The sequence below is a fragment of the Pholcus phalangioides genome, unplaced genomic scaffold (assembly GCF_987345545.1).
Source record: "Pholcus phalangioides strain wild (caught in Gottingen) unplaced genomic scaffold, Ppha-v1.0 ptg000009l_1, whole genome shotgun sequence".
In the NCBI taxonomy this organism is placed as follows: domain Eukaryota; kingdom Metazoa; phylum Arthropoda; class Arachnida; order Araneae; family Pholcidae; genus Pholcus; species Pholcus phalangioides.
In genome coordinates this window covers 5,734,835-5,752,239 of record NW_028301602.1, presented here as the reverse complement: position 1 = coordinate 5,752,239, position 17,405 = coordinate 5,734,835, and the positions used below count along the sequence as shown (strand labels likewise).

At 37.6% G+C, this 17,405-nt stretch overlaps 1 protein-coding gene across 1 annotated transcript; it reads left to right on the top strand.

Annotated features, from left to right (window-relative positions):
* The first annotated feature begins 11,306 nt into the window (after positions 1-11,306).
* LOC149081677 (uncharacterized) lies at positions 11,307-12,128 on the top strand. Its single transcript, XM_089236967.1, has one exon. The coding sequence runs from the start codon at positions 11,307-11,309 to the stop codon at positions 12,126-12,128; it is 822 nt and encodes a 273-aa protein (XP_089093093.1).
* Positions 12,129-17,405: the final 5,277 nt, after the last annotated feature.

Sequence of the window (17,405 nt, the reverse complement as noted above, 5' to 3'; positions counted from 1 at the left end):
TCATGTAAAATTTGACTAATAGAAAATGCATTGTAAAGAAAAGAGCTTTTATCTTCAGGGTACGCATTCTTTCAGTGCACCAGGCTGAAGAAAATCAAAAAAGAACTGAAATCTCTCAGCATCGAACTGAACAGTCTTGGCCAAAGCTTTGGTCTGGACATTCTAAGAGCTTGTGTTTCCCATCTGCATGTATCAGGCACAAAAACATGAGCAAACCAGATCATAAATGGGTGGTAGACTAAAAAAACTTTGGTAGACTAAAGGTTGTATTGACTGTTGGTTGTGTAGGCCTTCATAATATATATTACAAAGATTTTAAGTTTCTCATCTTCTTGTAAATTGTCAATTATCAAATTTTAAATCGGTTTATTTTAGTCATTTTTATAGTGTTCCTTGAGGTATTGAAAAAAAACTTATCTTCAAATTTTGGTCCACTTATGGAACGCATTAAACGATTTTCTATAGAAACCTATGATAAATAACGTTTGGGCTAACCAGCGTGATTCCGGAACGAATTATCTCCGTAAGCTCCTTTAGGTATCACTGTATAAGCATTTCGAGAATATCGTGTTTAGGAGCGTCTTGTTTGAAAGTATTGTAAGGAAATTCCATCAGAAAAAACAGAAGTATCATTTAGAAGGAACATTCATACACAACTCACAATTCAGTCCGGTAGGTCTAAGAGACGTGGCAGTTATTTTACTGGTCTGAAGCATGGAGATGATGCAAAGATTTCAAAAATCCAGGGAGAAATCTACTTCGTGCAGTTAAATGTTTACGTTCTTACAAAGTAAAGTATACATATTTTACCAGAAATCAATCAATTCGGCAGTTCACTGGCAGAATACCGACTAAAGATAGATCGTCTCACCACCATATACACGGAAAAATCATAACTCCGACAACATAAATACGTTCGGATCACGTATATATATATATATATATATACACACACTTACCATACGTTCCTCCAAATGCTGATTCTTTAGAAATTCTGCAAAGGAATGTGTACGAGGTGCATGCACGGTTAAGCAGTAGTGGTGATAGAAGCCCGAAAATATACAAAATCTTCCAGAGTTCAACAAGTTATAAAATAGATAAGACATCATCTCCGGACTTTCATAGCGGCATGAACAACTACACCATCGCGTTATAAATTTTCCACTAAAATCCACAAGAGTAGTTTAAAAAAACGAGGAACTTTTGTTGATACACGATATAAAAATTCATCAATTTCTTAAACTTTACAATTTCTCTATTCCACATTAAGTGTGAGTGCTGCACGTAAGTCCCTAATCTATAATTAGTCGTGACATTCCAGAAGAAGATCTAATAAAAATTAACGAAGAAATTTTCAAAAATAATTTCCAAAATTCAAGTGCGTGTGAGGAAATGAATGTATGTTACAATTATTCTTCACTTGAATCTCATATAATTTCTCTTTTATCACAAAAAAATAAATATACTAAAAATGAAAGAAAAATTTTTCTCTGAATAAATGAACGATTTTTAAATTAGAGAAGCACAATCTGATAATTCATTAAACTTCTCGAGTAATTTTTTTTAATTTTTCAACGCACTTTTTTTCCTCGCTCCTTCGTTATTGGAAGAACATCTGAGAGAAACGGTTGGGGCAATTTTTCATTTTTTAGGGGAACCCAATCTACTTGTAGCTGTTGTTAGACCTCAAATCCGAACAAAATTTTAAAAAATGTAATTTGTGCAGTATATCATAATTAGGTATTCTTAATTTAGGTAATTCAAGCAGTTTTTATTATTATCCCTCTTCATATTTCCTCTCTCAGTTGTTTCTTTTTTTTTTCAATTCCTAATGAACCGAAACATTTATTTTCCTCCATTTTCCTCCGTTAAATCTTCATGTTCACGGGAATAAGAGAAATAAATGCATTTCCAACACGTGTTTCGTCTTTTAAATGACACGGAACCAAAAACAATTAAAAAAATACTTTAATTTGTTCATTTGTATTTCATGTTTCATAAGCTTATCTTCTTTCCAATAATACCCAGAGAAAATTCATTATGCGGAATTAAAATTCTATTGAGACTAGTTTGGCACACGGGGCTTAAGCTATGAAGAGAGACTTCATTTTTTGAAAATGTTTACATTGGAAGAGTACGGATGTCGGGGAGAAGGGAGGACGGTATGATTGAAGTTTTTAAAATTTTCAACGAGGTGAATAGGGTGGACCATGAGCTATTTATACATCGTCAATCAACTGCTGCGACAAAGGAGACACCAGTATCGACTGATAAGGGAGAATTTTAGGTTGTGGTGTCGCATGGAGTTTTTCTCTCGCATGGAGTTTTTCTCTCGCATGGAGATTGTGAATAAGTAGAACAGCTTACCTCTGGGGGTCTTGAATTCTAAATGATTGACACGTTTAAAAAGAAATACGATGAACATATTGGGATATTCTAAGAAGCTCTCCATACTTAGAGACACAACCAAGATGACACAACCATAATTTTTTATGGACGATACAGTTATATTTTATAGTTTTCATTCATGTTATTGGGTTGCTATATATTTGATATAGTTTATATATATATATATATTCGACATCAGCTTTTTTTATGGAATTTTTTTTTTTCCAACCACCTCGTTGGTGCAATTTGACTGTTGTGGTCTTTGTATTTGTATTTAGTTAATATTAGGTCGTTTGTAACGTACTGAGTTGCTTTCCTTTCGTAAATTATTGAGGCGACGTAAAAAAATCTCAAGAGATATTTCAATTCTAATATGTTTAAATTATACTCTTTTCTTCCCAATCGTGTAAACTATTTTTTGGGTAGTTTAAGAATATCGTTCTTATAAAACTCTGAGCTATTTTGAAATCTCAGTTTGAACAATTTTGGAATCCTATGTTAAGGCCGGGATTTCACTACAAAAGTTTGATAAAAGTTATTTTATAAAATTTGAAAAATGCAACCAATAAGATCATCAGTTGCATTTGCTCGGATGTAACCGATATGCTTATTGGTTGGATTTTTCAAGTTTTATAATACTTGTAAAACTTACATAGTGTAATTCCGGCCTAAGACGTTATTTCGTAAAATAAATACACCAGGGATCTTCAATGCGTGTCTTGAGGGGCCACATTTGTCGTGGCCCACCGATCAGTTTCAGAAAATGGTTGAAAACTTTGAAAGACGATTAATTCTAGAACTAATGAAAGAAATAATTCCAGAATTGATAAAAAAAATTCAGAATTTTAAAACATATAGCCTATGTATTTTTTCTTCCAATTTTGAAACAAATAATTTCAAAATTAGTGAAATAAACAACTTTTTTTTCACTTTTTCATTTGTGATAGATAGTATATCATAATAAAAATGGATAATGTTGCGTATGATCTAAATCAATCAGTAATTAATCAGAAAAATCTTCAGAATCGGTGATAAAACTATTTTAGAACAAATCAAAATTGATCTTCGACAAAATAAATACATTTATAATAAATAAAAGTCTTCAATTATTTTGCCCATTTTCAACTCGCGTCCCACTGGCCTCTTAAGATGCCACTATAAATTGCATGTGAAACACTCGTAAATCGGGGAGGGGGGGGGTTTCTATATATATAAAATTGATTTTCTGTGTGTGTGTGTGTGTGTATGTTCTCTATACAAATCTACAATTTTAGATCGATCGTCGCCAAATTTTGCATATATACCAAATTGGACCCGACTTGAACGATAGGCTACTTTAAAATTTCGTCAGACTAGGGCAAATGCCCCAAATGGGCAAAAAACTGTCCGGCAACAATGGTTTTTGGGCCTCAACAATCACTTTCCGAACGTTTACTTTGGTTACCGTGGTTCCCTAGCGATGAGTTTCAGACGTGTTTATGTCTTTACAATGGTTTGTCACTTCTTTAATGCTGCCAGTTATGTATAATAGTTTATGCCTTTATAATGGTTTGCCACATTTTCAATACTCTCAGTAATGAGGTTTTTTGAATAGACGTTATAATCATAACCATCATCGCTTTGATGGTCAGGAAAAGGGTGATCCTCATAGAAATCAGTATTAAAATTGCCGATTTAACTGCATAAATACGGAAATTTAGTGGGGGGGGGAGGGGTTTCCTGCCACATCAATAATTTCAAAAATTAAATTGAATTCTCGATTTTTGAAATATTGAATTCGCTTGGAGATACGAAGCCCAGAAAATTAAGTATGAAGTAATTAGCCGGACTTAATTTTGAGTTGAATATCCAATGCAATAACATTGATTTCAACTTTTTATTTATATCTTCTCAAGCATGAAAATTAATGTCTCCGTATTGTCTTTTGATATTTATTTGCATAAATTCATATAGTTTAGGATGTTTTTAAAATTAGTTATGGGCCCCGTAAAGTGCATCGAAAAAATTCCACAGCTTTAATTAAGCATTTTTGGAAGCTGAAACAGGCAGAGATGGATGACTTGAAGTTCAGGGGGAGGGAATCGAAATACTTAACACCCATAAAAAAAAGGGGGGGGGGACTATTCATTTCTACGATTCTTTAAATCTAGATTTGTTTATTTCATGAGTCGCGCAGGACGTCGCCATATTGGTTAACTTAGACACGGTTTGTATGTCCCTCAAAGAAAGAGGGAGATATCGCATGATCCAAAAAGGCCTCATTGAAGAAAACCCGGGCAGCGCCGGGTATTATAGCTAGTATCTTATAATTATAAATACCTCATGAGTTGATTTGTCCGCGGGCTTCATGGGCGATTTCAATTCAGCCCGTGATGTTTGAATGGTTGAAGGCCAATACAAATACAAATACAAGGCCAATACAAATACAAATACAAGGCCAATACAAATACAAATACAAGGCCAATACAAATACAAATACAAGGTCAATACAAATACAAATACAAGGCCAATACAAATACAAATGCAAGGCCAATACAAATACAAAAACAGGCAAAATGCACAACGAGGTGGCTTCCAACTATGAATATCATATATTTCTAAAATATAAAATACAGCAACCCCAATTAAAAATGCAATTTTATAAAAACTAAAAACTATTTGTACATCATAAAATATTACGCAATGCCCATAAAATGTATTTATGGTTGTCTTATTCTAAGTATATGGATAGCATCTCGATTCACCACAACATGTTTATCGTATTTCTTTTTAAACGTGTCAATTGTGTTAAAATTTACTACCTCCGGGGGTAAGCTATTCCATTTATCAACAACCCTATTAGAGAAAAATTCCCTGCGACACCATAATATAGCATTGTCCCTTACCGATAGATACTGGTGTCCCCTTGTCGAAGTAGTTGATTGAGCACGTATCAGTGGTGCCATGGTCTGTTTTATCCATCCCATTGAAAATTTTGAGTACTTCGATCTCTCTCTCTCTCTCTCTCTCTTATATCTCCCGACAAATGCCTTTTTCTAATGTAAGCATATTCAAAAAATGAAGTCTCTCTTCATAACTAAAGCCCCATGTGCCAACATGGACACGCGTAGGTCTTCTCTGCATTGCATCCGTTCAACCAAGTATATATCCTTCTGTAAGCATGGTCTCTGAAACCTTGCAACATACTCCGCCAGTTCTGGACAAACTAGGCCTCGGAAAAGCGGAAAAACGACTTTTAGGACAACGCGAAGAGACCTTTCTAAAAATGAAACCGACCATTCTATTCGATTTTTGGACCACAGCTGGACAGTGCTCAGAAAACCTAAGCCGCTCGTCAATTAGAATTCCCAAACCGGTGACCCCAGCTACATACGGGACAGTGATACCATTCACTTCGCAGAGGAAACATGGTTTGTTCAAACCAAAATGAGCGACCATGCACTTGTCAACGCTAAACGTCATGATTGATTCATTTGCCCATGACCCATTCCTGTTTAAGTTTGTCTGGAGCAACTCCCTGCCGTTTTGATTCCCGACTACCCTCATTAGCTTCATGTAATCTTCGAATTTGCTCGCAATCCCATCGATACCCTGATCGAGTTTATCGATAAAAATAAAAGTGCAAGTGCTTATGTTGCAGGAATAGTTTAACCCTATAACAGCTATATATAATCAGCTCTCTCTCTTTTAACTTCTCCCCTCTTTTCGGGGGAAATAAATATCAAATTTCTCCCTACACAGAACGTTTCCAAAATGTAATCTATAATTTTTTGTTTTTGTTTCGAATCATTAAAGATGTAAGAAAAATAAGTATTCACAGAAAATGAGAAAATGGGAAAATAATGAAATATTTCCCACATGCAGCTGCTGAATGTTGGAGAATATACTGGTATTGAATTTTTCCGTAGTATACAATAAAATCACTTTTTTCAGTAAATCTCTTTTTTTCTTCGCTTCTTGCTACCCTAGTACAGTATTAAAAACTCGTACTCCTGGTTCTATGGAAAGAAAACACGAGGAGCGTTTAAAAAGAGTGACGTCCCGATTTATCTTTTCCATTTTCCTCTTGCCGAGATAGTGTCCTTTCATTCACATGCGATGAATTCCAATTCAGTTTCATCCACTCTCTTCATCCTTATACCGTTCGTATGTTCACTTGTTAAATATTGGATAGGGAGTGGACGTTAATAATTTTTGGGTCAACCGCATCAGTTCATGTCCATCACTAGGAAAGGAGAACCTATGTCTAGGATACTCAACATTTAGGAAAGTGTGGTCACTTAATTAGTTTGAAAACGTGCCGTGGGTCATTTAAGTGATCCGGAAATGAGCCACGGTCACTCAATTGATCTAGAAATGTGCTAAGGGTCACTAAAGTGATCTGGAAATGTGAAGCTGGTCACTCAAGTGCTCTACTGCATCTGTGCCACAGACCTTTTGAGTTAGTTATTTGTAAATGTTGCCACCGGTCACTAAAGTCATGTGGAACTGTGGTGCGGGCCACTTAATGGCTCTGGAATTGTGCCGCGGAACGTTTAAGTGCTCTGGAACTATACGCACTTCACTAAAATGATCTGTAAATACGCCGCTAGTCACTTGAATGACCTGTAAATGTGGCCGAAGTCATTTTCTTACAAAATTATGTTTGATGTCACGGGTTACATGAGATGACTTCGAGGGCCACCTTTGGCCCGTGGGTCATGGGTTGAGCCTGTATGACCTCCGTATCCATATGCTCACACTATGTCCAACATAAATGATAAATGTTTAAAACGGGTATCGATCTCGTGTTTATCAATTAGGTATATTGAGTACTTTAAAGAGCACAGCTGTCCACGCGAATTTTCATCGGAACGCAATTTTGGACTCGACCGTGCAGCAGGAATATCTGAATTTGAACTTATGAAGACTTCCATTCTTTGACTTTCTTTGACACAAAGAGCTGAAGAAAAGAGGATCAGAAAGAGTCATTTTTTTATGAAACTTAGGATGAAACGGTAATATTTTTTGACTTGAGGATGAACAGGGAAAATATCAAACGGTACCTAGCCATTAAAAAGTAAGAGCATATTGATCATTAAAAATGAACAAATGAGAGAAAAAAAATATTTTAACAGCTCCACACTCACATACGCTATGCATATACACAGGGCACGACTTGGTGAGGCCCTGGGCAAAAGAGGTATTGGGGAGGGGAGTTTCAACTGTGGTCCAAAAGGTTTGCTACGCAAGAAAATACAGTAGCCTACATGTTCTTTGGAAACACATAAAAAAAGAGAATGTGCACTATTTTAAAATGAGGAATGTAATGCAAAATTCTCTCTGTATGAAATATCTACAATAAATATTTTTTCGCACTCCCATATCAGCAAAATCATTAATAATGTCATCAGAATCTATTTCTTGAATCAGCTTCAGTGTACAATAAAGCTAAAAATAGAGATGACGGTTTTTCTTGTAAAATACTTGAGCGAACTGACGATTTTATTACTTTTTAATTTATTTAGTTTTAATTAGATAACAATTTTCGTACATTTATTCATTTATTTTATAGGGAGAATGATCTCTAAAGTTCTCTAGAACAGTTTGGTATTGGTGGTAACGGGGCCGTCATTTAAACTTTCTCCGGCGGGGGGGGGGGGCAAAGCACAAGTACTCAATGCATGTGTGTATATATATATATATATATATATATATCATTTCTAGTGTAATTTCTAAAGCCGGCCCTCCAACATGACGGGCCTGTGTGGTATATGTTGTCAATAATGATTCAGTGCTGTCACAATATTTCGAAACGTCTCTCCTAAACTTCTAGCGTTATTTACCATTTGTTTGCATTGTGTCACTAACCTGAAGCAAGGCTAAAAATTGTTGCAGCCGTATGAAAAAGTGTTTTCAAGATCAAAGGCATTAAGTTTTCAAATTTTCAAATATACAGAATATTCATGAAAATTCGAGAATTTCATGTTGATCAGACATGCAAACTTTCTTGTCGTTCTGTCGTAAATCATTTTACAATGGAAATGATGTAAAATTGGGGAATCGAACAAAATAATGTGACACATGGATACATATTTTTGTCGAGGATTAAATATTGCAATAGGTATAAAGGCTATTATAAATTAAAATATAATACTAAATATAATACTAATAAATATACTATTATAAAATATTTTTATATTGGTATAATATAAAAATTGATATTTAATAGGGCTTGCTAATACTGGACACTTTGGAAATAGTAATGGGATTTAGGAAAATGGTTTTTTTTTTATTTTACAAAATTTTACCAAATACAATTTATACAAATTTGAGTAAAATATATACCGTTAGGGGCCCAGGGCAAAAGCCCATGTTGTCCCTGGTAAACTCGGACCCTGAATACTTCCATCCATAGCCGTACGCAGAATTTTCTCAAGGGGGCGGGTTTTAAATTTTTTTTTCTTTCTCAGGGAGGTTTACGTTTTTTTCCTGCAAAATAAAACCATAATCCCGGTTTGAGGGGAGTTAGAACCCCCCCCACCTTCGCGTACGCCAATGCTTCCATCTATTTTTCTAATCCTTTTCTGCACTGCAAGGCAATTTCTTTCGAGCCCCCTTCCATCAAGTTTCGTAATAGTAGTTCTGCAGTGTTTCAAAATTACGAACCACATGTTTTTTGTTTCTTTTTTTTAATGTTTTGCAGTAGACTTGCGATATGATATTGTTACAGATCTCATGAATGCTATCAAAAAACATAACCTTATGGTCCCTAAGCTTTCGTTATCCTCATTGGAGATTCGATTAATATTTGATTCCATTCTTTATCCATTTTTACATTTAAAAATCTGATTTTCGAGTAGAAATATTAATTGGCACGTTGATTTTATCATTCATCATTATTCACTGCCACACGAAACTGAACGAAGATACACTGTTTAAAAATTCCTATTTATATGGTCATTGAACACTGAAGGACCGGACACACCCCCTTCACATCTCTCAGAGAAAAATCGAAGTGTCCCCGAAGGATGGATGTGCCCGGAATCTTTAAAAATAGCAAGTAACATAGAGCTTCTTCCGACAAAGGCAACAAAAGTATATTGATTAGTGGCTTCATCAATCATCCATATAACAATGTCATGAACTTCGAAATATAAATATACATTTAGGGCAATCTGGCTCAATAACGATGATTAATCCAGAAATTTCGCCTATATAGCACTGGTCGATCGTCTCTCGACGGTGAGAGCGTCCTGTGTTCAACGGTAGCCTAGGATGACCACATTCCACTCGTGGTTACATAGTCAGTCCAGGTTATTTCTTATTTGCTCAAAGAAGCTCCTTGAATTTCGAGGTTTACCCAAATGCGACGAATTTTCCATATACAGTATTCTTTTTTTCTGTATATGATAAAAATTCTGTATATGATATTTTTCATATAAATAACCAAACTGCCTCCACTTTTAGAACCATAAGCGTTTAATTTTCCCGTATTTCAGAGAAAAACGAAACAACACAGCGTTGCGTAAGTTGGAATTAAATTTGAATGTTCATTTATGTAAGCGATCCTTAGTTACGACCCGCACTTTTCTGCGAAAAAACGTTAAATGGCTGTTGGAACTCACTTATTCCAATAACAACAGAAGCGTTTGTTTGAAACTTATTGTAGTCACTTCCGATTTCTGTTGCATCCCGTGGAAAATGTTTGTCTCGCTTTGAGATCCACTTCAAACGCATCCAAAGCGTTCAGCGCTCATGAATAAACATATTTTCGTGAAGTGTAGCATCTTCATGAACAAGGAACTTTGCGCAGCAGATACCAAGAAATACATAATGCTTTTATACACATATATATACCTAAAATCCCAGTGATTAGCATACTGCTACGATATGTGTAAGAACATAATTCAAGCATCCACTCCCTGTTTTACTAGAACGAATATTTCGAAAGCTTTAAAAGGGACTCCAAGTATTGTATTCAAGAATTACTATTTTAAGCATTGAGTTGCAAAACTCGCTTTCATTTCCCTAGAAATTCAACTATCATTCTGATGCATTGAACGTTAGATTGTTTGGCGAATGTTTTTAATTTAAAAGATGCCACCAACATTTATCTACAAATCTTTCTTTACACAGTATTACTCGTACATATGTGTTTATTCCATTTATTTACTTATCTTGCTGCTGTGGTGGCCGACTAGTCATAGTGACGGACTCGCAGTGCGAGGTTCCCGGACTCGCCGTCGCCACAGTGGTGGTCGGCTGAAGTTGGTTTTCTGTGGTCTCTCCAACTTCGGGGCGCAAATACGAGTCAATCTCCCCGTTAAAAAGCCTCGCCACATAGAGCAACAGGCCTGCAAACGGTACAAATATTCAATCATTACACTTGACTCACTTCACTTCTGAAATACAGGTGACAGCACTGAAAAATCAGACACGACACAACACTAGATACGCACTCAGACTGTTAGGTATATACATTTACACCTCTGGCATAACTCACTAGGAAGTTAATTGCCGATGGAGATAGACCTGACTTGTGCTCGGTTTGAATGAAAGAATGAATGATTTTTTTTTATATTCAAGATAGCGAGGGCTCAACCGTGTACTGACGCTCACTCGGGAGCCCATCACCCAAAAGACTTGTAGTGACCGATCATAAACGATACTCTGTGACGTCACGATGTCACGTTTTCTCGTTGTAGCGCTTTTCGCCTTGTGATGGATGGTAACCTAGCAACGGATGGCCAGAGAGTTTTTCGAACGTTTTAATCAGTTGATTGTATTTCGTCGTACAGAATGGATGTCGCGCATAACTTGTCCGTTTGTGTAAATAAAATGTTCATGGCTTTAAAAATGAAATTTACATCTTCTCATTGCCGTCGCCTTTACTGGTGACCCGGACGTGATCCTGAACCTGCCAAGAACTTATCGCCATGGCTGAACAGCAAGAAAGCGATCTTCGAATTCAAGCTGACCACGCGAAACTGCCGACATTCTCGAAGGACAGGATCAAACTTTTTTTCGTCCAGCTCGACGCTGCCTTCAAGATCAACCATGTTACAGCCGAAGGAACCAAGTATAACTACCTAGTCAACTGCCTAGATGTGGAGATCTTGTCAACGGTAAGTGACATTGTTTACGATCCTCCCGCATCGGATCCGTTCTCGAAACTCAAGGAGAGACTTCTCGCTGTGTATAAACATTCAGCCGCGAAAGAGGTCAAGATATTGTTAGAAGACCTATCCCTAGGTGATCAGAAGCCTAGTACGTTGCTACGTAAAATGCGCGAGCTTTCGACAGGGCGAATTAACGATGAGACCTTCCTCAAAAATTTGTGGCTTCAACGGCTACCAAAGAGTATACAAACGGTGTTAGCAGCTAGCAGTGAAGAACTGGACAAGCTAGCCGAGTTAGCTGATCGAGTAGCTGAGCTCACCGAACCCAATTACGGTCATGTAGCAGAAGCCTCGTGTTGCTCGGAAATAAGAGACCTTAAACTGCAAATCTCGGAGCTGACTAAAAGAGTTGAGCAGTTGGGCAAATATCCGAGGAATAGCCGGAACTGCTATCGAAACTCCAGTCGAGACCGACGTTATTCTGGTTCAAGGAATCGCTCGCGATATCAAGACTCCGATGAAAACCCTAAAGTGTGTTATTATCATAGCAGGTTCGGAGATAAAGCTTCCAGATGCAAGTCCCCCTGCGCTTACAACGCTCAGAATATTCAGGGAAACGGTCCAAGCCCCCCGCAGTAACGGCATGCGGTGGCGGCGATAGCAGTCTTCACCATAGCCGTTTGTTCATTATGGAAAGGAAAAGCGGCATGAAGTTTTTAATTGACTCTGGAGCTGATATATCAATTTTACCTTACAAAGGCAACGGCAAACCGACAACTTTTGAGCTTTTCGCTGCAAATAGTTCCCGTATATCTACCTACGGTTTGAAACTCCTGGAATTGGACTTGAACTTACGGCGGAATTACAAATGGCATTTCACCCTCGCTGACGTTGAGAGACCAATTATCGGATCGGATTTCCTTGCTCACTACGGACTCATCATCGATATCAAAAACAAGCGACTTATAGATCCACTCACTTCTCTCACATGTAAAGGTTTTACTTACAATGGACCTTCGACAACGATTAAAACAATCTCAGGAAACAGTGCTATAACTGAAATTTTGAAGGAATTTCCCGAATTAACGAGACCTCGTCCGTTTTCGAGGAAAGCTTCCCATAATACCTTGCACTACATAGAAACTAAAGGTCCTCCTGTTTTCGCAAAGCCACGCAGATTGCACCCAGCTCAACTCAAGATTGCCAAGACCGAATTCCAGATGATGTTGGACCAAGGTATATGTCATCCATCCAAATCAAACTGGGCTTCCCCGTTGCACATGGTTTCAAAAGGACCGAATGAGTGGAGACCAACTGGTGATTATCGAAGTCTGAATCGAATTACTGTGCCGGATACTACCCAGTGCCACATATACAGGACTTTGCGCAGAATCTGCATGGATGTAAAATTTTCTCTAAAATAGATCTGGTCAAAGCATTTCATCATATTCCTGTAAATCCCGACGACATTCCCAAGACAGCAATCATAACTCCCTTTGGTTTGTTTGAATTTGTAGTCATGCCGTTTGGACTCTCAAACGCTGCACAAACGTTCCAACGCTTCATCCACGAGGTGCTACGCAATCTCGACTTCTGTTTCTCGTATCTTGATGACGTGCTCATCGCCAGCCATGACACAGAGCAACATCACAAGCACCTTAGAGAAGTGTTTGAAAGACTCGATAAGTACGGACTGACAATCAACACATCTAAATGCGTGTTCAATGTACCGGAAATTTCCTTCCTGGGCTATTTGGTCAATGAACACGACTCAAAGCCTCTCCCAGACAGAGTTCGTGCAATCCAAGAATTTCTTCTTCCAGAAAACATCAAGCAGCTTCGAAGATTTCTAGGAACTTTGAACTTTTACAGGCGATTTCTACCATCTACAGCAGCTGTGCAAGCACCACTTCATTCCTTCTCGTCCAGCACCAAGAAGAATGACAAGCCATCAATTCCTTGGACTCTTGAGACCAGACAAGCATTCGAAAAATGCAAAACGCAGCTCGCTAATGCCACTCTTTTGCACCATCCTTCAGCATCATCACCATTAGTTTTACATGTGGACGCCAGTGATTTTGCTATAGGTGCCGCCTTGCATCAAGTATCTAACGATAATCAGCTACAACCACTTGCATTCTTCTCGAAGAAGCTTTCAAGCGCACAAAGAAGTTATTCTGCTTACGATAGAGAATTACTTGCAGCTTATTCTGCTGTCAAGCACTTCAGGTATATGCTAGAAGCAAGACAATTCTGTATTTGTAGTGACCATAAGCAGTTGGTGTATGCGTTCAGGCAGAAACCAGAAAAGTGCTCACCACGCCAGCTACGACAGTTGAACTTTATCAGCCAATTCACAACAGAAATTCTCCATATAAAAGGTGTCGACAATATTCCAGCTGATACTCTTTCTAGAATATCGGCCATTTCTGTACCCACACCTTTAGATTATGTGCAACTCGCAGCTGACCAAGAGAATGACAACGATCTCAAAACCATCTTAAATTCTAGTGTATCATCTTTACAACTGAAAAAACTCAGCCTTCCTGACGCAACAGCCGAAATTTGGTGTGATGTGTCAAACGGCAAAATAAGGCCTTTTGTACCAATTTCTCAACGACGACGAGCGTTTGAATCATTGCATTGCTTATCACATCCTGGCATCCGAGCAACATCAAAACTGCTGAGCGACAGATTTGTTTGGCCTTCAATTAGATCTGACTGTCGTGAGTGGACTAGAGCATGTATTCCATGCCAACGCTCTAAAGTTCACCGACACACTCGATCCGCGCTGGCTGAATTCAAGGTACCTAACAACCGATTTCAGCATATCAATCTTGACATAGTTGGTCCATTACCATTATGCCAAGGTTCTCGGTACCTCCTAACGATGATGGACAGATTCTCCAGGTGGATCGAAGCCTCTCCAATGCCAGACCAAACTGCCGAAACAGTCGCCAAAACATTAATTGCCACTTGGTTTTCAAGATTCGGCATACCGCACAGGATCACCACCGACCAGGGCAGACAGTTCGAGAGCCAGCTTTTCCAAAGCTTGAGCAGATATCTAGGATTCCAACATCATAAAACGACTGCTTATCATCCACAAGCAAATGGGCTGATCGAGAGACAACACCGATCGCTGAAAACAGCCCTGAGATGCCGTATTCAATCGAATCCTGCTTGGGTTGATGCTCTTCCATTCGCCCTACTGGGTCTAAGAGCAGCAGTGAAAGAAGACCTGGGATGCTCTTCCGCAGAAATCCTCTACGGAACACCATTGCAGTTGCCCGGCGAATATTTTTCGAAAACACCAGACATTATACAATCCGATTTCGTCCATCAAATACAAAAGCTAATGTGTTCAATGAAGCCGGTGCCTACAACAACTCACGGATACACGCCGACGTATATTCCTAGTGATCTGCAATCCGCGTCGCATGTCTTCGTACGCAACGACGCACCACATCCTGCCTTACAACCAACATATCAAGGCCCGTTTCCTGTCAAAGATCGCAGAGAAAAATTTTTCGACATTGGCATCAATGGGGCAAGCAAGAGGATCTCCATTGATCGTTTGATTCCAGCTTTCCTTGGAGATAGCTTTAAGGTACCTTCAGAAGTGCCCATACAGCCATCCAGTACAGCGTTGCCAGCACAAGCAGTACCAGCAACTGTGACTCGCTCCGGTCGTCACGTCCACTTCCCCGACAGATATTCGACCACAAATTTCGTTGACACTAGGGGGGGGGAGTGTGTAGTGACCGATCATAAACGATACTCTGTGACGTCACGATGTCACGTTTTCTCGTTGTAGCGCTTTTCGCCTTGTGATGGATGGTAACCTAGCAACGGATGGCCAGAGAGTTTTTCGAACGTTTTAATCAGTTGATTGTATTTCGTCGTACAGAATGGATGTCGCGCATAACTTGTCCGTTTGTGTAAATAAAATGTTCATGGCTTTAAAAATGAAATTTACATCTTCTCATTGCCGTCGCCTTTAGACTCATTAGCTACGCTTTAAGAATCTCACTCGTGGGAGGGCAAGAGCTGCGCCATATAGGCAACTGTCGCCCTGAAAACCACGCCAATTAGGAAACTGCTCGCGAAGCGGTTGGACCCCTGAAGACTCGGTAACGACTCGTCAAATGTCGTGAGGTAGCTATGTGTACTGCGTGTGCGTGTGTGTATTTTTTTTTTCGCATGCTTTGTATACAATCGTTTTCATGGTCATGCTCAGATGTTTCAGGTTCCAGGTGATCCGGAAGGTAGCAGGGGATTTGGAGGAACACACACTTCCGGCACGACCCAATCGCTAGTAAGTTGTCATGAATGAATGTTTCTTTTATGTATTTCATAAGTGACTAATATTTTTTCTGTTTTCTTCTTCATTTTTTATTTGTTACATTTATTAACTTAATTGTTCTGTTAGGTTTTTAAGTGAAGTAATGAGATTGACTTGTAGTTTGTTTTTTTATTTAATTTTCATTGGCTTGTGAAACTTCGCTTGTAACTAAAAGTACATTTATTGGTTTATAATGTAAAAAAAGAAAAAAAAAGTTCTAGAAATGAATGTCCCATTTACCATGACTTTAACGTTTTTACGATCACGGGCGTATTACTTCCATAAAGCGATTCAAACAAGTTCTCTATGTTCTCTTTCCTCTCACATCACCATCGCGAAGCTTTATAGCAACCGTATTATCTATGGAAAGAAGTCGCTTTTCCTTTCTTCCCCTTCTTTATGATATATATATATATATATATATATATATATATAATATAAACATATGCAGTGAAACATAACAGTGAAAGAGAACACGTGGAGTAAGGGTGAAAAAAGAGGACTCTCACAAAAACTCTCTCATCTATATTTTTTATTATTCTTTATCCATTTATATTTGTTTCTCTTCTCTTTGTATCTTTTTGCAACGTGCGGTTATGTTAGGACAAGGTTACCATATTTATCGCCGATTCGTTAAATAGAGATAATCCAAATTTCTTGCCAAATCCTTGTACATGAATGGTTAAGTACATCTATTCACCAAATTTAAAATCTGCGAAACAACAAATTTGAAATCTAACAGAAAACATGAAGTTTATTAAATTTATCAAATTTACCAACAACAATAGGGTAACTATGCATAATCGCCAGTTAAAATCATAAATTTAGGGAAATATATCGACCTTATGAAAATGTTCGGTGGTTATAAATATTAACCGGTTATTATATATGTATAATATCATGATTTATCACATTTTACCATGAAAAATATCACGATACTTTTTTATTATTAAGAATTTGCCAACGTATAAGGTAAATATACTAAAAATACGATTTTTCTTGCATTTGACTAATTTGTTGGTAACTTCCGATTATTCTTAGTCAAAGCGTTGATCTACTCTTCCACTTTTTTTTCATTAGGTTGAGGTTTTACATCAGAATATGTAATAGTTAAATTCACATTTTATTAGAAGTAAATTTCTTTTATTGATTGGTTTCGAGAACATTTTTGTTCCTCTTTGATTGCACGAAATTGTTAGTTTACCGAATTATTGAATACATACTCATCTCATTAAATTTGTATATTTGATTTTGATGTGGGTTATTTAGAACTATCAGAACCGTCTAGAAGCTGACGCCTGACCACATGACAATGCTGCTATGATACTAGTAACTGAACATTCATTCGATACATCTGTGATGAGATCCAGACCATCTGTTTGATAATTTGAATTTTTTTAATCTACTATTATATTTTTCTATTATTAACTATAGCCAATGATGGAAAAAATTATGCACCACGTTAATGGACCACAAAGACGTTTTTAATGTGTTTATATCGGAAAATAACCATAAGCATTAATGACGTACCGGGGTTTATCGAATATTCATTTGGAGTTATCGATTATTTA

Bases quoted from the DNA above. Each gene is read 5' to 3' on its own strand.
- LOC149081677 (XM_089236967.1), top strand. From the start codon at position 11,307: ATGGCTGAACAGCAAGAAAGCGATCTTCGAATTCAAGCTGACCACGCG.